Here is a 25,236-nt window from a genome sequence, read left to right on the forward strand (position 1 = left end):
TCCTACAACTCTACCTTCATTTCATACACCTCTCTCCATTTTGCACAATCACAGAATCATAGAAGATTAGAGTTGGAAGAGACCTCAGGAGGTCATCTAGTCCAACCCTCTGCTCAAAGCAGGACCAACCAACTAAATCATCCCAGCCAGGGCTTTGTCAAGCCGGGCCTTAAAAACCTCTAAGGATGGAGATTCCACCACCTCCCTAGGTACCCCATTCCAGTGCTTCACCACCCTCCTCATGAAATAGTTTTTCCTAATTTCCAACCTAGACCTTCCCCACTGCAACTTGAGACCATTGCTCCTTGTTCTGTCATCTGCCACCACTGAGAACAGCCTAGCTCCATCCTCTTTGGAACCCCCCTTCAGGTAGTTGAAGGCTTCTATCAAATCCCCCCTCATTCTTCTCTTCTGCAGACAAAATAAGCCCACTTCCCTCAGCCTCTCCTCATAAGTCATGTGCCCCAATCCCCTAATCATTTTCGTTGCCCTCCGCTGAACTCTCTCCAATTTGTCCGCATTCTTTCTGTAGTGGAGGGCCTAAAACTGGATGCAATATTCCAGATGTGGCTTCACCAGTGCCAAATAGAGGGGAATAATCACTTCCCTCGATCTGCTGGCAATGCTCCTACTAATGCAGCCCAGTTCCCCAAAATTTACAGGTGACTGTTTGCCATTTATCTGTGCCAAAGTTCTTAGGCCTCAAGCATTATGCTAATTGCTGAAGCCAATGTCTTACAAGTTACAGGCCTGCAGGTCCCATGCATTACTGCTAGTTCTATGGGCTACAATGTACTTAGACTGTAAGCTCTTTGGGGCGGAGACTCTCTCTTTGTCCTGTGTACAGTAGGTTCTTGGTCCATGACTGGGGCTCCCAGATGCTACAGCAATGCAGATAAACTGGAAATTCCCTTTCTTATTGTAATAGTTCTGCTAAACCTGGAACATTTTGTTCAGTGGAAGTTATCACAGGGGGACCTTATCTCCATCAGATCTACAGAACATCCAGCACACAATTGACGCTGTGCAAATAATAATTAGCAACCACCCAGGGCTCCTGACTTGTGCTCAGTCAACTACTAGACTGTATAACTTAATGACAAGGGTCAGATCACATTGCCCTTACCCTTCTTGACTACGCTTACTCCACAAGTAGCCCCATTGACTTCAGTGGTGTTGAACCTGACATCTGAATCTGGCCCAAGATGTGTAACAGGCAACATTTCCCATGGGCTAGTGAAAGGCTTTTGCTTTTCTGAATCCTGGCGGAGAAGTAGGGCTCTTGCCCGGTTTGGAGAGGAGGACGTTCTGGAAAAGAATCAGAAGGAAAACTGCTGGGAAAGGAGATGGTTGTTCTTTTGTATGAAGCAGGGAGCAGTGCATTGTGTGTGCTGTGGTGCTTTCTTTGGAGATACACTAAGTGCCCTGCGCAAGATCATATAAGAGTATAATGGAGTCAGTGACTGCTCAGACGTCCCTGACACACAGGGTGCTGGTAGGTGTAGTCAAACGGAGTTCTTGGGAAATCGAGAGGAAAGAGGTCTCAGAGGGAGTCCCAACAGTAGGGTGCACGCAGCAGCACTCCATTTGCCACACTCCCTTCAGATCCTTTAGCCAGGTCGGTGTCCCTGCCCAGCAGATGCACATTCTCTGCCCTTTCCCTGTCCCCAGCTCCTGTGTGCTCCAGGGTTACTGCCGGTCAAAACCGTCCCTTCCCCCCATCGCTCCATTCATTCCCCAGCATGAGTCTGCCCCGCCCCCGCTCCCATCCGTCTCAAACCCGGATTAGGTGGAGGGAGCTGGGAAGGGAACCTGGTAACCAAAGTCTATCCCATTAAATCCTGATGCCCAAATTGCATTTTATAACTAAACCTTTTAAAAAAAAAAAAGCTGTAAATCCTTCATTCCACTTCCTCTCCAACTGGAGAAGAGGAATGAACATAAAGGGAAGCGGGAGGGGGCGGGCGGGAGGGCAGTGGATAATATATACGAGGAGAGGTTCTGTGTATTGGTGTGCATGGAAGAGAATTGAAAAGGAACCCTAACAACCCAGTATTAGGTTTCAGAGTAGCAGCCGTGTTAGTCTGTATTCGCAAAAAGAACAGGCACCTTAGAGACTAACCAATTTATTTGAGCATAAGCTTTCGTGAGTTTTCGTAAATTGGTTAGTCTCTAAGGTGCCACTAGTACTCCTTTTCTTTTAACCTAGTATTAGGTCATTACCATACCCTGGATTTCTGATCAGAGATTAAAATATAAAACTCTGATTCAGTTTTACTTGTATCCTTGGTGTGCAAATCAAAAGTCTTTATTGGAATACCTCCCAATCCCATTGTTGGGCCATTAATTTCAATAATAAATACCCTGCTAACCCCAAATAGCCCAAAGCCATCATAATAGCTCATTTTAAGAGAATGACTTGTTTGTTTGTGACTAAAGTAAAATACCTAAAGATGGCTTGGCCTGCAGAGAGTTCGTCCCAGTACGGAATCCAATCCACATTTCTTATCTACTTTCCTGCTTCTGTCTATTATATAGTTAGGCCCAAGCTAAGAAGTTCTTCTACTGACCTGGATCCAAAGTTCAGGAGGGGCCATTCAGACCCAGTGTTCCACTTTTGCCCCATCTGTAAGGTTAATGAGGCAGGTTTATAGTTATAAGAGAGAATAATTTGCAGATCCATGTGGAAATGTACATTTATTATCTGGCTAACTAAATGCACTAGTGCTGGGTAAGGGACTGTTTTGTTCTGTGTTTGTACAGCACCTAGCACAATGGGGACCTGATCCATGACTAGGGCTCCTACGTGCTATGGTAATACAAATAATAGACCTGCGGTATTGAATGGTTTATCTAGTGTTAATGAATGAAGTTCCTTGGAATTGCTCAGGATGAGAGTTTGAAGTAGCTTGTGAGTTCACCTTCAGCCCCATTCACACAGCTTGTTGCTGTTTATCTCCCATTAAAAATTTCAGTCTAGATATGTTACCTGGACCCTCTGAAGTTCTTTGATCTTTTTGATGAGATTTCACAGGACTCTCACTTTTCAGTTAGCACTTATATGGCATGGGTTATTCATAGATTTAGCACTTATATGGCATGGTTTATTCATAGACCTCATAGTGTTTAACAAAGGGAAGGAAAGTGTCACAACCCCCATTTTACAGATGGGGAAACTGAGGCACAGAGGTGGCAAAGCCACATTTTTGAAAAGTGGCTTCTGGTTTCAGATGCCTTACTTGAGACACCTTAAAGGCTTGATTCTGGGCATTGCTGAGCACCTACAGCTCTTAGTGACTTCATCTGGAGTACAGCACCTGTGTAAATCAGATCAAGTGTGTCATTGGTGGGCACCCAAAAATGGAAACACATTAAATGTGAGGCCACTTTTGACAAACTGGCCTTGCCCCAGGACACACAGTGAGTCAGTGGCAGAGCACAGAGTAAAAAATAGATCTCTCGGAAAGGCTTTAAATGTCGAGAGGGAATGGTTTAGAAAGTGCATGTAAATGTCGAGACGGTAACGATTTGGAAAGTGCCTGGGGGAGGCAATTCCGTGTGAAAGGTGGCATGGAAATAAACGCTGTTGGTTTTCCAAGTAGAATACACTCCCCCCACCTCAAAACTTGACTCCCTTCCTGTCTTTTCTGCGGGGAGCTCTATTCTGGTTTACAGATGGGAGACAGGTCAACCCCTGCCTCTCAGGACAGGGAGGTGAGATGGTGAGATGGCTGAGATGAGGAGAGTAGTCATTTCTCCAGCCCATTCAGGTTACTGAGGGAAGGGGTCACTGCAGACAGTATTTTTGGTCCTTGCATTTACACTGTCCAAGCCCCTAACTTCAGAATTAGCCCCTCCATCACAAGGCCCACATTCCATCTTCCACTGAGGCAGTCAGGAATTACTCTGCCGCAATTATTCCTCCTCCTTTCCCACCATTGTCAGATAGTCTTTGCTGTGGGAAAGCTAACTGCAGTGAATGGTGGTGGGATCCACGTGTAACCCTTCAACCAGGTGGAGCTGGCAGCAACCAGGGCTGGGTTCAATATCTAGGGGTTCCTTTTCAACAATACAACGCAGAACCGGCTCAACCCCCCTACTCAGTAATCCAGGAAAATTACACACCACCCCTGGGCACCTCTCAGAGGCAGTACTTCCCCTCTCACAAGCATGGAGTCTGAGTGTAGAACAGAAAGTTTTAATGAAAGAAGGGAAGTCACCCAGCATTGATTAGGGAAAATGCCCCAAGCAGGATTCATAATCATAAAACCATGAACAAAACACCCACCCGAGACTACATTGGGTAGCGTCTTTTGCCTCAGGTTCTCGAGTCCAACAACCAAAAGGTCCTTTAACATACTGCCCCCATTCTCCCTCCACCACATCCCACTCACAGTGTCAGCGAAGACACAGAGTTCAGAGCTGTATCTGTTTGTATCTGTATCTGTACCTGTGGGGGCTGGAAGTGAGAAGGCACCTTGCTCGCTCCACCATCTGAGCGCTTGCTCTGGTGTCGCCACCCTGCTGGTCGCTCCAACCCACTGGCGGGGTAACCCAACACTACAGCTCTGTCTGCTCATACCTAGGCAGAGTGGGTGTGTTCATGTAAATACAGTCTGGTCCTGAAGTCTTTTCCCCTCCCCAGCTCATCACTAGCTGTCAGGGGAGAGTTCATTCAGACCCTGCATACACATGGTTATTCCCCTCCTTCAGGAGCAATTCCAGTCTTGGGCCAGCTGCCAGTAAGCTCCAGGCCTCGCTCTTTGGAGTGCCACCCTGAAGGTTGCCACTTTCAGGGTAGAGCAAGAAGCAGTCAGTGCTCCACAATAGGGAGCAGACAGTGGCCTGGTGAGTCAGTTCCCTGGGGATACTGCAGTCAGAGCATTGGAGTGGGGAGCAGCAGTATCCCTTCCAGTACCCTGGGATGGGGGTTGTTGAAAAGGGCACAGATGCCACCCCTGGGTTTACTGGGGGCAAGTGTTGTTAAAAAGCAGCCCTGGGGGGATCCAAGAGAAGTCAGCAGCCATCCACAGAGTGCCATATAATTATAGGACTGGAAAGGGCCTCGAGAGGCCATCTAGTTTAGTCCACTGCACTCGTGGCAGGACTAAGTATTATCTAGACCATCCCTGACAGGTGTGTCCAACCTGCTCTTAAAAACCTCCACTGATGGAGATTTCACAAACCGCCGAGGGAATTTATTCCAGTGCTTAACCACCCTGACAGATAGGAAGTTTTTCCTAATGTCCAACCTAAACCTCCCTTGCTGCAATTTAAGCCCATTGCTTCTTGTCCTATCCTCAGATGTTAAGGAGAATAATTTTTCTCCCTCCTCCTTGTAATAACCTTTTATGTACTTGAAAACTGATAACATGGCCCCTCTCAGTCTTCTCTTCTCCAGACTAAACAAACCCAATTTTTTCAATCTTCCCTCACAGGTCATGTTTTCTAGACCTTTAATCATTTTTCTTGCTCTTCTCTGGACTTTCTCCAATTTGTCCACATCTTTCCTGAAATGTGGTACCCAGCACTGGACACAATACTACAGTTAAGGCCTAATCAGCACAGAGTAAAGTGGAAGAATTACTTCTCGTGTCATGCTTACGACACTCCTGCTAATACATCCTGGAATGTTTGCTTTTTTTGCAAGTGTTACACTGTTGTGTTGTCTCATATTTAGCTTGTGATCCACTATGACCCACAGCTCCCTTTCCCCAGTGCTCCTTCCTAGGCAGTCATTTCCATTTTGTACGTGTGCAACTGATTGTTCCTAAGTAGAGTACTTTTCATGTGTCCTTCTTAATTTCATTCTGTTTTCTTCAGACCATTTCTCCAGCTTGTCCAGATCATTTTGAATTTTAACCCTATCCTCCAAAGCACTTGCAACCCCTCCCAGCTTGGTATCCTCGGCAAACTTTATGTGTCCTCTTTGTGCCATTATCTAAATCACTGATGAAGATGTTGAACAGAACCGGACCCAGAACTGATCCCCTGGTGATGGGTGCACTGGGACGATGTAGACAGACATGGGGGCAGTGGCTCAGGAAGTAGCTGCCCTGGAAGGGGGTGTGGGGGGAAGAGGAGCAGGCAAGGGGCTGGGTGGAGAAGGCAGTAGCATGGCGGGAGGGGGGTAAGGGTGTTGAGTCAGAAAGCAGCACTGTGCCAGGGACGAAGCAGTAAAGCATCAGGGCTGGCTCCAGCAACTCTGGGACCCCGCTGCGGCGCCCAAGTCTAGGTCTAGAAGCGGAGTCCCCTCCTCCCCCAGAGCAGCTGCGGAAAGGGGACGGACTCAGCCTCCCCCCGGCGGCCTCCTGTTACCCCGGAGAAGCGGAGCGGGAGGACGCGAGGGCGACGTGCCCCAGCCCGGCTCTGACAAGCGGGAAGATCCCGCTGCCACCCCCGGGCACAGGACCGCAGGGGGCAGCTCAGGCGGCCTCCAGCGGCCCCGCGTGGCGGCAGGGCGGGCCGCCGCCGCCGGCAACGCCACGCTGCTCCCCGGCTCCCTCCTGCCTCGCTGCGCCGCGGGCTGCCGGCTTCATTCAGACTATTTGGAAAACTGCCGCCTCGCGTCCGGGGAGGGTGTGACCAATCGGATCCCGCAGCCACGCATAAATTAGTCAAAACCATCTGGCCATGGGTCAGGTGACTCCCAATTCTGACGGTAACAACTACCCCCCAGCCCGCCTCTTGGCAGGAGCAAGGCTTCACCGGCAGCTCTAGGCGCCTTGCAGTTGCTCCTCTCCCTTTCTCTCCTTTGAACGAGCTACGTTCTCGTTCCTTCTGGTGGAGGAGGGAGGCTGAGAAGCCGGGTGCATCTATCTCCCCGGCTCCGACTGGAATACGGCCAGCAGCAGGAAAAGAGAAGAGACCCCCCCCTCACACACACACACACACACACGCGCGCGCAAAAAGAAGAGATCCTGACTCGTTTAAGCAATGAGAAGCTCTGCTTTCCTGCTGCTCATTGGAATTGTCTTTGGCATTGCAGCGAGGGACTCCGCACCGGTTGCAAAGGAAGAACTGCTGAAAGGTAACTGACACCAGCCCTTAGTGTAAGGATCAGTGCAACAGTGATTTCATTGACTTAACGCATGGACTAGACAGTCAGATTCCAGTCATTTATGTGCCCCACTTATAACTCCATGGTGACTTTAACTTGTTCTTGGCCGTGTTCCTTTGGTTGGTTCAATGCCTACTTTCATACCTTTTTGTACTGGGTATTAAATAAACTGCTATTGTAAAAATAAAGTTCATATAAGTTTAGTTTAACATAATGGTGGATTTCTCCTACCACCCACAGTCTTGATCCATACAAGGCACTAAAGTTTCAGATTGAAGGGGATAACTGCTGGGAGAGGTGGTTCCATTACTGTAATAGCAAACCTCTTAAGAGAAAACTTGATTTCTTTTTAAGTATTTGATAAGACGAGTGTGTAGAAAGCTGGAACATGCATCACGCAGTGTAGGCATGGGGTAGGAAATCGAAGTAGCCTTTTTCAGCTGAACAGGTAGACGAGCTAGTGCTCTAGGAAATATATGAAAGTTCCCTCTGAACGCTAGAAATATTTTACTCACTCTACAAGCTTTAAACAAACTGTTATGTAGATAGTGTAGCAAGGCATAAGCAGTACCCTCGAACAGCACCCCTAACTAACTGTCACTTCTTGGAGCCTGGATACAGGAAACCTGTTAGACACACTCTCACATACACACCTCTTCATAGCTAGTTCTGCTCACCTGTTCTCCTGAGCCCTGGTGCATTCTGTAAGGTGATAGAGACAAGGCAAATAGCATGTTGAGGTGATCAAGACACGTAATCTCATGTTAACGTGGGCTTGATCCTACCTGTTAGCTGTAAAACTCTAGTAAAGGGACAGTGGTATAAAGCAGGTGTACTTCCACTGAAGTCACAGGAGTTGCACGAGGGCTAAATTTCCCTTCAGTTTATAAAAGTTGCACTTACAGTAAAACTCGACACCAATTTTGAAATGAATTCTAAACTGATTCAGTGTCAAATATAGCACTTGTTGCTCCACAGAAACCCAGCTGTTAATCACTCCCTGCCTCCACTTAAAGTACAGATGGGAAGGGGAAAGGCAAATTCTGTAACCCTTTCTCAGAACTGCCATCAAAGTCAATGGGGATTTTGTGCTAATAAGGGCTGCAGCATTTTCCATGGATAATTAGATTTTGGAAGGTCAATACATTTTGGCCTATTTGAGCTGCAGCAAGCCATGCTCCTGAAAGCCAATCAACATTATCTACTCTGCATAACTGACTTACACTAATTAAATGAACAGCACAGTATCCCCCCATGGCATCCTTCTGGACACCCTCCCTCCCTCCTGTAATTCCATACCAAACTACTGTGGCTAGCAGACTGAAGTGACTGGGCAGCTCACCAATCTGTAATCAGGATAGTTTGCCATAGTGTGTAGGAGATCCTGTGTGAAGTTCAATTACAGGAAAGTGGCAGAAGTCCCAATCTTCCATTAAAGAAGCCCCAGGCCTCAGAAAAGTTTGGATATTACTGAGAAACCTGTTTTTCAAAACTTTAGAAGAACACGGCATGAAGCTTCTTGCTTTGACAGAACAAAAGCCAGCTGTTGAGCTGGAAAATGCTGCTCTACTGGATGGATGATAAGTAGGGGGATGTAGTGTCTGACTTTGAATCACTTGCAGAGGATGTAGACAAGGGCATTTAAAGAAGTTGAGGTATCCTCCCTGTGCAGCTGTCTCTGCCAGCTGGTGTCTTTTAGAGGTATCTTTAGAAGTACTGTATTTTGTGTGAACCAGAAAATCACCTCCCCTTCCTCAAATTGAAGAAGTGGAGAATCTGATTTCCCATATCCCAGCCTTCGTTTGACACCAAAAGGGCAGCAAACTCTTAAAATACTCTACTTCTAAATCCTACCTTGCATCTACTTTGTTGAATAAGACCATAAAAGTAGTAACCATGCACCCTGCTGATCTGTCTCCAGATGACACTATTGCTGAGCTGCCGAAGAAAGAAAAAGAACTTGCACAGGCTCAGAAACTACAAGTGAAGTTTAATCTTCGCTCCTCCACAGTTCCAGGGGATGAAGACTGCTTTCTCTCCATAGGCCAAGACAAATGTTTAGAGGACTGCAAATTCAATTTGACAGCTAAAACCTTCTTTATTATTCATGGATGGACAGTAAGTATGGGGAATTCAATGTAGCTCTAGGCACTGTTTAGTTTTCTTTGTGCTCTTTAATTGGGCAGCACGAACGGCTCTAACAATATTATTTGGTATGCTTGAGTTTTCATGCATGTGTCTCTGTCGAGAACAGAGGCGACCCCTAGAAGGGGTGTTGGAGGGGTCAAGTGCCCAGAGGCAGATTAAGATTTATTGGGGTCCTGGGCACAAAGAACATTTGGGTCCCTCCACATCTCCTCCCGCTTTCCGCCATGGGGCCCCGCCCCCTGCTCACCCCTTTCCCCCAAGGCCCTTCCCTTGGCCTGGCCGGAAGCTGGGGCCGTGGTACAAGCAAAGTACAGAACACAAAAAGTACAGTAGCCTGTATATTCTACACAGCCTCTATATTCTGCCCAGGGAGCCTGGGCCATTGTTGGGAGCCCTGGACCTTCCACCTGCCCTGAGTGGGATGCCCTGGGGGGCAGGCGCACAGGCCAGGGGCTCTCAGGCGCACAGGCCAGGGGCTCTCAGGCACCTCAGCCCCCTGCCCAGAAGATGGAGGGCTCTGGGCTCCCCATAGCTGCCCAGGCTCCCTGGGCAGCTCTTATCACAGTCTAGGGCGGTGGCCCCCAAACTGTGGGGTATGTCCCCCTAGAGGGGCACAGAGGAAAATTTGGAGGGGAGGGGGCAGCATAATAGGGCTGGGGGAGGCACAGTGGGGCTTGGCTCAGCCCCCACGGGGGAAGGGTGGGAGCGCCACCCAGCCCTGCTCTGCCCCCAGTTCCGCTCTGCCCCCACCCCAGCCCTGCCCCAGCCCCAGCTATGGCTCTGCTCCCAGCCACGGCTCCTGGCTGTGCCCCACCTGCACCTCTGGTCATGCTGCCGACCGCAACCCCACTTCCAGCTCCAGGCCTCCGCTTCGCAGCGGGGATGGGGAGGAGGGGGATGACTGAAAAAGTTTGGGGAGCCCTGGCCTAGGGTGACCAGGTGACTGTTTTGGCCCTGGATATCTCAACTTTTTTGGCAAAATTGGGCATTTGACCCCTTTGCTCTTGCCAACTGATCACCAAAAAGGGGCTACGAGAAGTGGGGGTGACCGGCAGGATCAGGCCAGCCCTGGGTGGAGGAATGGGGCCTTGGACGAGCCACTTGTCCATCTCTGCATGGCGGAAGGTGTCACTGGGCAGAGGAGACCTGTGAGGCGGTCATGTGTCCTCCCCTTTAGATTGTGGGCCGCCCCCCCGTCCTCCAGTATGGGGAGGCCCAAGTAGTCTCTGGTGTAGAATATACAGGCTACTGTACTTTTCGTGTTCTGTACTTTGCAACCTCCTACTACTTATGCTTGAAGGCATAATTAGCATAGTGATGCAATGTTGCTAGCACTTATAAGAACTCTGCAAAATCAAACTGACCAGCCCGGGTCTTTTATCCTCATTTTATATTTGTGCCACATGAAGCTGACCAAAGAAATCGAACTTTCTAAATGAAGCGTGGAGACAGTGTTCAAGAGAAGACCTCTTTTTTTATAGAGATACTAGCGAAGTGCTGGATACAAGCACTGGTGCCTAGTTAAAGCTGTAACTGTAAAAAGTTGACCATGTAAATTTTAAAGCTTAAGGCTAACCTAATGGCATGTGTGTGTCCAGCTTTCTATGACCAGGAAGAACTTATATTTTCTCTCTTGTAGATGAGTGGCTTGTTTGAAAACTGGCTGGAAAGCCTGGTGGCCGCTCTTCAGGAGAGAGAGAAGGGTGCTAATGTGGTGGTGGTGGACTGGCTTGGACTTGCCCATCAGCTCTATACTGATGCTGTGAACAACACAAAGGTGGTTGGAGAGGCCGTTGCAAGGGTGCTCAACTGGTTACAGGTAAAACTTGTAATACTGCCCCCTGTGCTGTAGTGTACTGTATCGTTCAATTTGCACAGGGGAACAGAACGTACACCAGTTCTAGCACTTCTGGAATGTGAAAGATGGTGTAATTCTTGATCTCAGTTCAGTGGCACAGTCAAGCACAAAGATGTGCCAAATTCAAACCTAGTGTAAGCAGGAGCAACTCTTAAGTGATTCTATTCCTGCTTTAGTGAGGATACATCTGCTTACATCAGGACTGGAGTTCTGGCCAATGGGATGACCTTATCTAATGCTACAAACAAGAGCAGATATACAGTGCTTACTGAATTTAAAAGTTTAGACCCTTCACTTGATCAAAATTAAGGCCCAAGTTCTCAAGAGGTGACCAGTGACTGAGTGCCTCTATTTGCAGATGCCCCAGATTGAGACTCTTTGAGCATGTGTTCAGAGGTGCTGAGCAACAGTGCTGGAACTGGGGTAGGGAGGCATGCCCCCCATTTTTTAACATGGGTGTAGTTTGGGGGGCAGTGTTGCCCTCCAAATTGAGCTGATCCCCCACCACAAATCGCAGCCCCCTTGGTGGTGCCTCTCCACGCCTACCCAAGGCTTGCAGTTTGGGGGGTGGGGTGGGAAGTGCAACGCTACCCCCGCACCCCCCAAATGATGCCCATGTAAAAAAGGGGAGGGCATAGCCCCCTGGTTCCAGTGTCCGTTGGCCGTCCCCACTTCTACAAACATTCTGGCGCCCTTGGTGCTGAGCACCTGCAGAACCAATTGACTTCAGTTGGAATTTGGATGCTCAGACCTCTGAAGATGTCTGAAGATGACTTGGATGTCAAGTTTGGCATCCAAAAATCAGTACCATTGCTGGAAAAAATAAAAGCTACCCTGCTAATGCTGCTACTAAGTTACTAAAGTTGAATGCACTGAAGCCCAGACTCCTCACTCCAGATAGTTTCTCAAAGCATACCTTTACTGTGACTGAAGGCTAGAAACAAGACAGGACTGACTAGTCTCCAAACGACTGAATCACCTTGCCGGTGTCTTGAGAAAACATAACAGTTACAGGCACGATCCAAAACCACTTTTACACTGGGGATGTCTAGACCTAAACTTTGCAGTTTGAGTCCCTCTTCTAGATATGAGTTATCAACTCTCTTGAAAATATGAACAAACTTAATTATTTCTACACTTGCAGGAAAAGCAGAACCTGCTGCTTGAGAATGTCCACTTAATTGGGTACAGTCTTGGTGCCCATGTTGCTGGATATGCTGGTAACTATGCAAATGGAACAATAGGCAGAATTACAGGTAAGGCTGTCCTAAAACTGCTACCATGCAATACTTTTGTCTCCTCCTGCAATATTAACAGGATTGTCAGAACCTCAAAATCTGAACTGCTTTGTTGAGATGTCTTAGTCTGGGGTTAGTAATAATTAAAGTATCCAACTTATTTTCTTTTGTAATTCTCCAGTCACACTCCTCACTGATGGCTTTTCTTGCATCTAAAGGATATTAAACTAAGGCGATTCTACCTCTCACTTTTTGCCAGAAAAAAAGATCCTTGGATTTTTATTAGTCCTGACGCTTTCTCATGAAAGTGAGACTGCTGGCACTAACTGGCTTCAGGTCCCAACTAGATGTGCAAGCTAAACACGGATTCATTCAGATGCTCTCAGATCCATCCCTGCTATCAAAATTCTAAATCTCTGAGTAGACATGGCCTACAAGCTAGCCTAAGCGTGAGAGCCATTTGCTTCCCTTTTGGCCGACTTCAAATTTTAAACTCCGCTCTTCCTTTGTGAAGAGCTACTTTGTCCCTCCATGACTCACTTCCTAGTAAAGTGCTATTGGTTCAGAAAGCCAGTAGTCTAAAGAGAAACTTTCATCTTTCCATGTGGAATGACTTGGATCTTGTAGAGATTATTTGGAAACATGGTGGGGAGGGCCTCATTGGGAACAGGACTTTCCCTGCAATAACGTGTATAGCTTAATTACCTGCTACAGTAGGGATAAGATATGCATCTCCCCATAAACACTTGCAACAAAACCAGTATAAGTGACCGGGGAAAGCAGATAATACTACCATTTGAATAAACTAGTACTTAAAGTTACTAAACAGTGGAAATTGACATTTCCACCTGGTGACCTCCAAATGTCACAAGCCCTCAATTTAGAGACAACTAGGTTCATTTTTATTAGATAAGACAAAATAGGGTAGTGGCTAGTAGTGGCTTATAACTAGGACCCTACCAAATTCACGGCCATGAAAAATGGGTCTTGGACTGTGAGATCTGGTCTGGTGTCGTTTTACCCTATACTATGCAGATTTCACAGGGGAAGACTGGCGTTTCTCAAATTGGGGGTCCTGACCTCAAATGGAATTGCTGGGGGGTTCCAGGTTATTTTAGGGGGGTCGGGGTATTGCCACCCTTACTTCTGCGCTGCCTTCAAAGCTGGGCGACCAGAAAGCAGTGGCTGTTGGCTGGGCGCTCAGCTCTGAAGGCAGCCCCCTGCCAGCAGCAGCATAGAAGTCAGGGTGGCAATACCATACCATGCCACCCTTTCTGGCTGCCCAGCTCTGAAGGCAGCAGAGCAGAAGTAAGGGTGGTAATACCACACCGTGCCATCCTTGCTTCTGCTGGCGGCAGCTCTGCCTTCAGAGCTGGGCTCCTAGCCAGCAGCTGCTGCTCTCCAGCTGCCCAGCTCTGAAGACAATGTAGCCACCAGCAGTTGCGCAGAAGTAAGGGTACCAGTACTGCAACCCCCCTTCAATAGCCTTGTGACCTCCCCCCCCAACTCCTTTTTGGGTCAGGACCCCTACAATTACAACACTGTGAAATTTCAGATTTAAATAGCTGAACTCATGAAATTAACGATTTTTAAAATCCTCTGACCATGAAATTGACTAAAATGGACTGTGCATTTGGAAGGGGCTCTACTTATAACCAGGTTCCTCAGGTTAAAAATTGCCAACGTACAGGATGGTTCAGACAAAACATTTTGGTTTTGACCTATCTTTAGTTCTTAGTGTTAACCAGCTACTCTTGTCTAGACCTTATTACCATAAAGAAATTTCCTATTGTCCAAGGCATCAATATGGTGTTACTAATAGGAATTTGGATCCCTTGAACACTGGGAAAGGTCAGTTGTTCAGATTTTCTTTACTACCTCTCTCTCTTCTTCCCCACCAATCTCTCCTCTGCCAATTTACCTTCTGGATTCTGCAGTGGTTCCTCTCCCCTATAGAAATTCATGCTTCATAAACTGTCTCCTTTGCCCCTCCCGTACTAATGAACCTGTCTCCAAGTCACATCTCTTATGCCCCTACATGAAAATCTCAACTAACACACCTACCCACAGAACTTACCTTGTGTTGGAGTTACTATTTATGCAGGGTATTAGCACAATGCTAACTTAACTATAAATTCCTTTATTAAATCCAAAGGCCAAATGTTATTTATACAATTGCTGTAAACATGCCTAAATAAGTTATTACATCGAAACAGCAACAAAATATTGATAAGCATTTGATCAAGATACTAAAACAGGCTAAACCCAGGGATGCTTAGATCCATATTGGTCGGCTCCAGTGTGGTCAGGCAGGTATTAGCAATGAACCCTTTAAGAGTTTATTTTTTTTTATACCCTTTAACAAGAGATGTCATTGCCAATTACTGATGTCAGCGAAAAACAAATTTGAGACAGTTTACCCTCATTTCTAGTCTTAGTCCAGATAAGATTTACAACCACCTTTCTCCAAGGCTATTCCTCCCCTCCTCCTTTCTGACTAACGGGTTTTATTTGTTGCACCTGGGTTCACATAGGCTCTAATTTTTGAGATAACACTGGTATGTGGGGTGGGAAGATCCATGTTGGCTCATTTTAAGACAGACAATGTCTTATTTAAAACCATCTGCAGTCACCTCTATCAGTCAGAGACCTTCTTTTTAGAAACTGCCCTTATTTCATTAGTTATTTTTTGAACCTGCCACCCTCCCTACTTATAACTCATTACTTTCAAGGCCTTTCTCTTAGTTGCTAGTTAGGGCCTTTCTTTACAACACATTTCTTTAACCAAATTTAAGCTAAACTTTACGCCTCTAGTTTTATATTCATTCCACACCATGTGAAGGGATAATAAAGTGTCCTACAGGGTAAAGGCCTTCACTTGTTCAATCCACTGCTCACTCACTGCTCCTCTTGAAGTCCAGATTTAGCCCTTAATACCTAAGCACTAACAGTGACACATTTCAGAACTGTATCAACACAAACTTCCTCCATTCACAACATGAATAATGGCTAAACAAATGACCAGCTTTCTCTCCTGGTGATCAGACACCTCGTGGTGGTACTTGCCCTGGTTGCCACGCCATTGGACCCCTCTAATACAGACTCACAAGTGCCTAGTGGCTGGAGTGTCCGGCACCATGGACATTTCACTACCTTTTTTTTTTTTTAAAAAACTTCTGTTCTTTGAATCACAGCTTCTAACAGCAGCAGTTTTGAAGGAATGTCCCTTAATAACCTGGGAAGATTCCAGCTATTAATGCACACACTCACTCCGTGTGACAGTGATTGAATGAAAATTGTACACTTGTTTTTCTAGATTGTACCCTGTGGGGGTAGGGTCTGGTTGCGTCACCCTCTGCTAGGAAAGTACCTAGCAGATTTTTTGCTGCTGCTGTATTGTGCGCTCTGCTTAACAGGCTTGGATCCAGCTGGCCCTATGTTTGAAGGAGCTGATCCTCACAGACGTCTCTCCCCTGATGATGCAGACTTTGTGGACGTTCTTCATACATTTACGAAGGAAACACTGGGTGTTAGCATTGGGATCCAGATGCCTGTGGGTCACATTGATGTTTATCCCAACGGGGGAGATTTCCAGCCTGGTTGTGGATTAAGTGATGTTTTGGGAGCAATTGCATATGGGAGTAAGTTCTTATTTTTTTATTTAATAATTGACTGGGGAAGGGGGGGGGGAGAAGAGACACACACCTTACATAGGCAGGTGTATTGGAATAATAGTTACAATCTAACAAGAGGCAGTTCTCCATCTAAGCTGTCTTTAGACTGCCCTCTCCTCTTGAAATCAGTAAATCTTGTAAGTCTGGTGTTAAGCATCAGGAGCTGAAAAATGAATTTCTACTTCAGGCCATGTTATACTGGCTCTGAAGTCTTGCCTTCCATCTCTACAGCTAAATGTGTATGAACAAAAGTCTGTCAGCCTTAAATGTATTGTATTAATGTTTCATTGTTTTTAATTGAGAAGCGTATCTGGTTTTGGTCAGACTTAACTTGTATTGAATTACAATTAGTTTAACTCACTAACTTTTGCAGCAGATTGTAGGTGTTGGGGTGGTGAATGTTAAATTGCTGAAGTTACCACCACATCTTTCTCTATTGAGCTAGATATTGGGGATGTTGTTAGATGTGAACATGAGCGAGCTGTACACCTCTTTGTGGACTCCCTTGTGAACCAAGATAAGCAGAGCTTCGCCTTTCAGTGCACCGACTCCAGCCGTTTCAAGAAGGGAATCTGCCTGAGCTGCCGAAAGAACCGCTGCAACAGCATTGGCTACAATGCCAAGAAAATGAGGAACAAAAGGAACAGCAAGATGTACTTAAAAACCAGAGCAGATATGCCTTTCAGAGGTAGTATTTTTTTTAAGCTACTGAGATCATAACCCACTCATCTCTCTGACAAAAATATTCTGTTCTCTATAAAGTTATCTCCCTCTGTTTCAGAATTCTTGAATTCAGATTTAGAATTTGGAGGGCTTAGCAGAAACTAAAATAGTACAGATGTGCAACAGATGGTGACAATAAAAGCAACTTTCATTAATACACGTGAATAAAATCTGCTTCCTGGTAGCAAGATAGCAACATTTAATATTAAGGAAGAACATAAACACTCCACCTCCCCACTAAAACAAATGTTTCCCTGACTACTTCTGTAAGAGGACACTTTCAACAATGTTCCTCTATGTAGGAACTGTGTGGGGAAGGTAGAAGATCGCTAGGATTCTGCTGCAACACAAGGCTCAGGGAATGGTCCTAGAGTTCCATCTGTGGCTGAGTAATTATCAGCTTTCTAATCTGAGCTAAGGCTCATAGGCCCCCATTAAGGCTACTTGTATGGGTGATCTCGTCTCTGCCAGCTGGCACCATCTTGCAAACCACAACTTGTCATGGAATAAACAATGCCCTCTATTCACAAACTGGACTCTGTGCTTGTCTCTCTTCAGTTTACCATTATCAGATGAAAATGCATATCTTCAGCTACAAAAGTTTAGGAGAAACGGAACCCACGTTCTCAGTCACTCTTCATGGTACCAATGGCGAGTCTCAGCCCCTCTCTCTGGAAATGTAAGTGGAGTTCAACTGACTCATCTCCCTATTTTGATCAGAACAGTGGGAAGGACTCATGGAACTAGAAGCAACTGTTAACAATAAAAGTAGAGTTGAGAAAGAATTATTGCTATTGTTGCAGTAGAGTCTAATATCCAAAGATCTGCTGAATGATGATAAAGCAGCAACCTAATTAGTGCCAGATTTTACTCTTGGGGAGATGAACTGCCATGTAGGAGACAGTAGATTGGCTTCCAGTCTGATACACAAATCCCTGGGCTGTAAGGGGTAATGTGCCTTGTTTCCTCTTTTCTTTCCCTACCACCAATCTTACCAAAGACCTCTCCTCTGCCTTGCATGATGGAGGATTTTTATGTGGTTTAAAAGCATCCCCCTGTAGTCTGTCCTTGGCAAAAAGCATTCCTCATCTGGGGGATTACAAAAAGGGTGTATAGTTCCTTTACTTACTCCCCCAGAAGGATGATGTGAATTGTAACTGCATGTTGCCTTAGGAGGTGCTAGAAAAATGAAGGAGCCAAATATGAGACACCCCACAAGGATAACACTAAACCAGATAGCCAGAGTCACTTTCTTTAATCAAACCAGTAACAAATTAGAACCATGATCGTCAACTGCCTGTGTGGAATGCTTGATGCTCTCTCTAAAACTCTTCTTTTCCCAACACAAGTGTTTGAGAAGTGCAGTAAGTTGCTTCATTAATGAGGAAGAATGCTGAGTCTCTGCCTATTTTTCAGACTTGAGCAAATTGGCCTGAATTCTACTAACCCGTTCTTGGTCTATACTGAAGAAGACATTGGTGACCTCTTACGGATCAAGCTCACCTGGGAGGGATCATCTCAGTCTTGGTACAATCTGTGGAGAGAGCTCAAAAGTTACTGGTTCCGATCTGCTAAACCTTCCAAAGAGCTGCAGATCAGACGTATACGTGTGAAGTCTGGGGAAACGCAACAGAAGTGAGTAGAGCAGTATTTCTTTAGGGAACACTGGTGACTTGATGGGAGTTTGAGACTTCCGAATCAAGAGTGTTCAGATGTGTCAAAGACAGCAAGAAAAGTAGCTAATGGCTGCTCAGTGAGGGACCTTTGATGGTTCAAGCAATGCCTCTGTCAGATGGCACCCTGTAGCAGGGCTTACAGTGGTGAACTTCCTGATGTTGCCGGTTAGAGAAGCTAATTAATTCAGAAGAATATACATGCTGTGTCAAGGACTTGGCTTCTTACTGCCCCTTATGTTACTTGTAAAGCACTAAACTAGAGAAGGAAACTAATTATTGTGAATGCCATTCAATAGCAGACTGATCACTGTTAAAAACTAATACTCTAGAAGGAGTGGTGAAACAGCATTCTTGAAATAGAAATGGCCCAAATCTGACAAGAATTGCCTTCCTGCCAGTGAACAGTGCTATAACTCTTGCTGACCCCTTCTCTGTCTCTAGAAAAGAATAATGGCTATGTGTTCCATTTAGAAGCTACTTTCTAAAGTGTATAAATAACTTGCATCGGTTTGTATGTGTAATGTCTCCATGGCTTCTGACCTTTTCCTTTCAGGTTAACTTTCTGTGCAGAGGATCTTCAGCTGACCAACATATCTCCTGGTAAAGATCTTTGGTTTGTGAAATGTAGAGATGGATGGCCAACAAAAAACCAAACAAGGTAGGGTTTAATTAAATGCTTACCTTTTGAAATCCTATTGTCTAAGGCATTAAGCTGTGTATAATGAGGACAAGTATAACCAGATTGACACTGAAATTTCAGTAAGTGGGGAGAAATTTGCAACAGATGTTCTTACAGTCTTGAGCAAGAAAGCTTAATAGAACTCAGTGGACTCCTAATTACTAAAGGCATGTTCATGAAAACTCAGCTGGCCCATTTAGGGCTATATAACCGCTTCTACAAAGGAGGTACTCTAAACTCTAGTGCACCCTCCTGATCAATTCGGATTGCTCCTGCAGTGTGACTTTAAATCCATCAAGTGTTAAGTAGTGAGGATTTGATGACTCTAACTATCCTATGTAGTAAAAAAAAAGTCCAAATTTGTTCTAGATCACTCCACTGACTTCATCTGAGATACACTAGAGGTCTAGCACCTCTTGGACGTAAAGTCCAAGCTGTAAAAGAAGAGTCTGTACAACACTAATCAAAATGCAAACTGTTAGAGCTTTTGCAAACGCTGTAACAAAGCCCTGTGTAAAAAGTTTGCTTGCACAGTGACCTCAGATGGCAGAATTCTGTCTTTGAGCAATATCAGATGGTATCTAGTGCCAGATTTGGCAGAAATAGTGAATTGCTTTTAGTGTTGCTGCTGTGTGTATTAAGAATTTCACAAACGAGATCATGTGCAAAGGCCAATATAAGATTCTCATGGCAAAGGAATTGGAGAATGTGCTAGCTGAAACAAATACCCAGACCTAACCCAGAAGGTACAAAGGCAGGCTGCAGTAATGCACTTTCCAGTAATGCCTACATAGCAGAAAGACAGCTGGCAAACCAGACTCTTCCTCATGGTGTAGGTTCACTCCTGGAATTACTGCTTTGGGGCTGGAATCTACCACCCTTTCTCATCTGGTGTAGTAGCTTACTTGACAAGTAAGTAGATGAGTATTAATGGATGGGCAGATTTAGGCCCTCAGGGTATATCTACGTTGCAATTAAACACCTGTGGCTGGCCCGTGTCAGCTGACTTGGATTTGTGGGGCTTGGGCTAAGGGGCTGTTTAATTGTGGGGTAGACCTTCAAGTTTGGGCTGGAGCCTGGGCTCTGAAACCCTGCAAGGGGGAAGGTCCCAGGGCTCTGACTCCAGCCTGAGCGTGAATGTCTACACCACAATTAAACAGCTCCTTAGCCTGAGTCAGTTGACATGGGCCAGCCACAGGTGTTTAATTGCAATGTAGTTATGCCCTCAGTAAGTTGTAGTTAGATTTGTAGGTCAAAGTATCAATCCATTCCTGAATACAACTGAATGTGCAGGCTCTAGAGTCAAAGATCTTAAACATATAGTTTGTCTATTAGCAATTACACTTTTTGCCTTGCATCACAGCCATCTGCAAGTCTGTCTAAATGCACGTTACACTTGGTACAAGTTGGAGTTCCCATAAAAGGTTCCAGCTCTCTGAAAGTTATTGTAGGCAAAGGTTCCAAATAAGACAAAATACTAAATTGCACCTAGTCTTCAGCCTGTCTCACGTGTCCATGGCTTGCTTTCTTACGAATCCATATGTTACAATTTTGAACTTAAAAAAAAAAAGCCAGCTTTGCATTTTACCAGGTATTTCTTCTTTTCATCCATTTCTCCCCACTCTTTCCTTAGATCAGCTTTGAATCGCCACTGAAGGTTTTTCTGAAGACTTGCACAAAAGGACCTAACTATCCAAAACATATGAGAAGCCTACTGCAGAAGATTACATAGGTGGAGAGACATTTATGCAGTTTGTCTTAGTATCACTTACTATTCAGGACAGAGAACTCGGTCTTGTTGAACTGATGCAGGCAATGTTTCTGGTGAGGAGTGATCCATATGCATTCAGTTGCTGTCCTAGAATAACTTATTAAAATTACTAAACTCACCCTACTTAGGGGAGTCTAGTTTATGTGCATTAACCTAATTTTCCTGATCTGTGTTATGCTCTGCATAGTCTGTTCCCAGTTGTCCCAGACCATTGGAAGTATCAACAAAGTTGAGATAAATCTGTGCCTTGGTTCTAGTCTACCTATGTGCCGTAGAAGTCAAGGGGAAATTGATTTAGCTGATCAGAATAGCTGGTGACTAAGCTACTGAGGATGCATAACAGTGTATGTACAGCTTAGGAGTACTACAGAGTCTAAAATTGCACTAAACGATGTGGAAGAATGAGTAGCCCAAACCAGCAAAGTGTAAAAGGCTAAGCACAAGGTAGTCTCTCCTCTAACTTCCATCTTCTCTCCATTCTGTCCTTTGCTTTTCCCAGAGACCATTACTGTAGATCTGCCAGATATTGTAGTACACATGGCTAATCCTGTAAAAAAGTCCACTACTCCATCCCCCTCTGTTCTATCGAGAACGCAGATCCTGAAGTTATTGGCAGCTACTTTCCTTTAAAATGTTTGTTCTGATAAACGTCAGTATTTTATTTAAACAAGGACTATCCAGTACTTGCTTCATGCAGATCTTGTCCTGAACCATATAGAAGGGCAACAGCCATCGACTTACTGTATACTTGGAAGGTATCTGTACTGCTACAGGCAAGCTTGACATCATTCAGCAATATGTATTTTGAGGATGCATTCACCTCTGCAAACTGAACTTGAATGCAACTGTAGCAGCAAGGCACATTTTAAGGTTTTGTGTGAGTATGTGCACACGCAGGCACTTGACAAGGTTTGGGAACTAATTTAACCTACAACACATAACCACCCTTCCACCCCAAAAGTGTTTTAACGATATTTTTATTCCAGGATTCCAGCTAAGCTTGGTTTTGTAATGGAATTAAATTTAATCCATCCTGCGGGAAACTACTGTTCTGAAAAGGCCAGATTCTTGCAGGTACTCAGTCTGCTTAGGCCAGAGGTGACCTGACTGTCTTTTCAGGGGGTGGGGGCATTTTAATACATTTGGGATCACTCTTGGTTTTGGTGTGAAAGTGCAATGCTTTCTACACAAACACCAGAGCTGCTAGGCGGCCTGATGCTTTAAGTTATGAAGACCGTCATCAGCCACGTCTCTTTAAAGGGCCAACAAGGGTGCGTTAGTTTGGCTTCTTTCTTAGTGTCTCATTCCAACCAAAGTTAAAATAACCATACATATTTGGAGAATAGCGTGATGTTTGTCTTGGTTATATACAGTCTTCAATAATTGAAGCCTCTGGTAACTATCTGTGATTTGTCGCCATGCCATATATTTATACAGTGGTCTTGAAGCTCTATTTGTATATTTATGTTTTTTGTATGACTTTGAACACTATTTATTTCTCAAATGTACATTTGTAAAAAGTTTAAACTTTGCTTTGGAATAACAGTTTTTATAAACTTTAAGCAGAAAAATAAACAAGTCTCTTGTAGAAATAAGGTGCACAGTTTGTAATTCTGGGAAAGGAGAACACCCTGTAAGTTGGCCATGAAATCCTTCTGCCTATTTTATTCAAACTTGTAAACAATGCAGGTCAAACACTGTTGCCAGTGAAGTCACTGAGAACAGGATGTGGTTAATAAATTCCAAGGCCAGAATGAATACTGTGATCATCTAGTCTGATTTCCAAAATAATTCCTGGAGTTTATCTTTTAGAATAACGTCCAACCTTGATTTAAGAATTCAGTGACATAAAATCCACAGCATTACTTATTGTTAAATTCGTGCCTTATTTCCGGTCTGAATTTGTCTAAGCTTCAACTATGGTGTCTGAGATCAGTGAACATAAGGGTAATGCTAGCCATTGGGACTAGGGGAAAGAATTTCTAGTGGAGGCAGGCAAGGAAACACATTCTACGCCATCTCAGCTGCAAAGTTTTCCATACTTTAGTGAGGAAGCTTGGGTGCTCTCCCTGCTACAGCTTTGCCCACATTTAGATTAGACTCTCTCACTGAAGTGAAGTTTATTACACTTGCTTTAAGAACAAAAAAGCAGTCTAGACAAGTTACTGCAGCAGGACAATTCGTGAGACTTCAGCCATTCCAAACACCCGCATTTACATTCCTCTAACTTTAAAAAGAAAAAAGAAAAAGGTATTGACAATGTTCTGTAACAATCCTGCATTGCCAAAGGGATGACCCTCCCTTTGAAAGGGAACTGCAAAGTGAGTGCATTTTGAATTTGCACATCTGTGTAAAAAAAAAATACTGCTAATCAACTGCAAATAAGTTATCCAGGGATTCTAATATGATACTTCCTAGTGTTTCATTCTGAGATCTTTAGTGATCCAGAAATCCGATGAAGTGACCTGTAGCTCCCGAAAGCTTATGCTCAAATAAATTTGTTCGTCTCTAAGGTGCTACAAGTCCTCCTTTTCTTTTTGCAAATACAGACTAACACAGCTGCTACTTTGAAACCAGAAATTTCCAAGACGACCTTACTAGGGGAGAAGGAAACAGGCTAGTTAAGAGTTACTGTTTTCAGCCAAGACAGCACTTTTCCTTATCTCTTAGCCTGATCCACATACAAATTGGTGCTGAACTAAAGATCTGAATTTCTACTTTGGCTAGGTAACTTCCCTCTAATTTCTTTGTGCTTGGTGGGCTGGGTTTTGCTTTCTAGAAGCCTATTGTGCCTTTAAGCAACTACCACCATTTTGGTAGTGAACATGTTTGTTTGACTCCAGGGGCCAGTGCTGGTGTTTAGCAGCCTCCCCAAAACTTGCCAAGACAAATTTGTCCTTTTTCCCACTGGTCCATTGATTTCTTCCATTAATCTTACTTTCCTAAAATGAGATTTTTTCAGAAAGGCTGAGTATGGGCCGAAGACTACTCCCCTTGACTTCAATCAAAGCCAAGTTAGGCCAGCACTAAGCACTTATGAACTTCACTCTAACTGTCCCAAGAATAGCTTAACTCTCCAAATCTCCCCACCTGTAACAAGGCCAGTGCAGCGATCTTACAAAATCATTTTGGGCAGGCTATCCTTGTGGCTTTAAGGAAATCTTTTGTCTGGGTCGCTGATGGCACATATCCCATCAATACAGTGGTTTTGCAGAGGAAGTAAGTATCTAAAACCTGTGCCATACCCCCTGAAGGATTTAACTCAGGGGTGAGTAAACCTTTTTGTATGTTAAAAACAGAGGTATGGTTGCTTATGCAAAGAAAATAGCTACTTTTTGGAAAGGCAGTATAGAAATGACCAAGTAGGGTGGTTTTTTTAATGCACATGCTTAGAGTCAATCTCCATCCAACTGACAACTCTCTTGTAACAATGCCACACACAATTCTCCAGAGTAACCCCACTCACTCCAGCTTTTTAAGCCCCAATACCAGATTGTTAGCAGGAGTACTTCAGATTTTCTCATCTTATCTAGATGTTACAGCGGGCAAGTGGTACCATCTCCCCACATGCAGACAGTTCCCAAATGATAAAATCTTTATAGAGCAAAATCAATGCCTTGAATTGAACTGGAAGCCAGTAGTGGTGTTTAGCACTGGAAACCATAGAGAATGTGCAACACAGATAGTCATTTTCCACAAGTGAAGCTCCAAAGGTAGCCTCACGTGTGCCATATTGCAAAAATCTGAGGACCTGAAGGTAATGATCCTGAAACAACAATGGGATGAGTTATGATTTTACTCTTGCTAGAATGTATACATCCCAACACAAATTATACAGTCACTGGCTTCCAAGGAATTTTTTCTTGGCAGTGAACACACAGAATTTAGCAACTTTTTAAAATCTGTGCAAAAGTGTCAGCAAACTTTATACCGCAGATAAGAATGGGTATAACAGTCTTTCCTAAGGCCTTGGCTACATTACAAAGTTTTGTTGGCAAAAGTTATGCTGCTTTAATGAAAGCTCTTTAATTAAAACTGCTGTTACATGTCCACACTAGCTCCTTGTGTCAGCAGAGTGCATCCACACTAGCAGCTCTTGCATCGACACAGAGAGCAGTGCACTGTGGTAGCTATCCCACTGTGTAGCTGGCCAGGGTGCTTTGCGAAGGGTTTGCAATGCCTCATGGGGCAGGTACAGCATCACATGATGCAGATTTCTCAATCCCATCTGTCAGCCGCTTTTCAACTGAAGTGTAGTGGGGGAGGGAGAAGGGTGCGTTTGGGAGGAGACGGGTCAGACAGCAGTCTGACCGACCTATCCTGAGGCAGGGGAAGGGGGAACAGCCCCCCAACATAGCCCCCAGATCTGCTACTCGACACAGCAGTTTCTTGCCCAAGCAGCCCGCTCT

At 44.9% G+C, this 25,236-nt stretch overlaps 1 protein-coding gene across 2 annotated transcripts; it reads left to right on the forward strand.

Moving 5' to 3' along the window:
• The first annotated feature begins 6,687 nt into the window (after positions 1-6,687).
• On the forward strand, positions 6,688-22,607 carry LIPG (lipase G, endothelial type). Of its 2 annotated transcripts, XM_073343519.2 has the most exons (10): positions 6,688-7,030; positions 8,982-9,178; positions 10,848-11,027; positions 12,211-12,322; positions 15,721-15,945; positions 16,424-16,666; positions 17,260-17,380; positions 18,118-18,336; positions 18,931-19,035; positions 20,690-22,607. In XM_073343519.2, the coding sequence occupies exons 1-10, from the start codon at positions 6,937-6,939 to the stop codon at positions 20,709-20,711; spliced, it is 1,518 nt and encodes a 505-aa protein (XP_073199620.1). In that variant the 5' UTR covers positions 6,688-6,936; the 3' UTR covers positions 20,712-22,607. The 2 variants fall into 2 exon arrangements, with proteins under 2 accessions (XP_073199620.1, XP_073199621.1); XM_073343520.2 differs by lacking the exon at positions 10,848-11,027.
• The last annotated feature ends 2,629 nt before the right edge of the window (positions 22,608-25,236 follow it).

Source organism: Lepidochelys kempii, chromosome 5, assembly GCF_965140285.1.
Source record: "Lepidochelys kempii isolate rLepKem1 chromosome 5, rLepKem1.hap1, whole genome shotgun sequence".
Taxonomy (NCBI): Eukaryota; Metazoa; Chordata; order Testudines; family Cheloniidae; genus Lepidochelys; species Lepidochelys kempii.

Coding starts and splice junctions, on each gene's coding strand:
- LIPG (XM_073343519.2), top strand. CDS start 6,937: ATGAGAAGCTCTGCTTTCCTGCTGCTCATTGGAATTGTCTTTGGCATT. Junction 9,179..10,847: donor TTATTATTCATGGATGGACA/GTAAGTATGGGG, acceptor TCTCTCTTGTAG/ATGAGTGGCTTGTTTGAAAA. Junction 19,036..20,689: donor CCAACAAAAAACCAAACAAG/GTAGGGTTTAAT, acceptor CTCTTTCCTTAG/ATCAGCTTTGAATCGCCACT.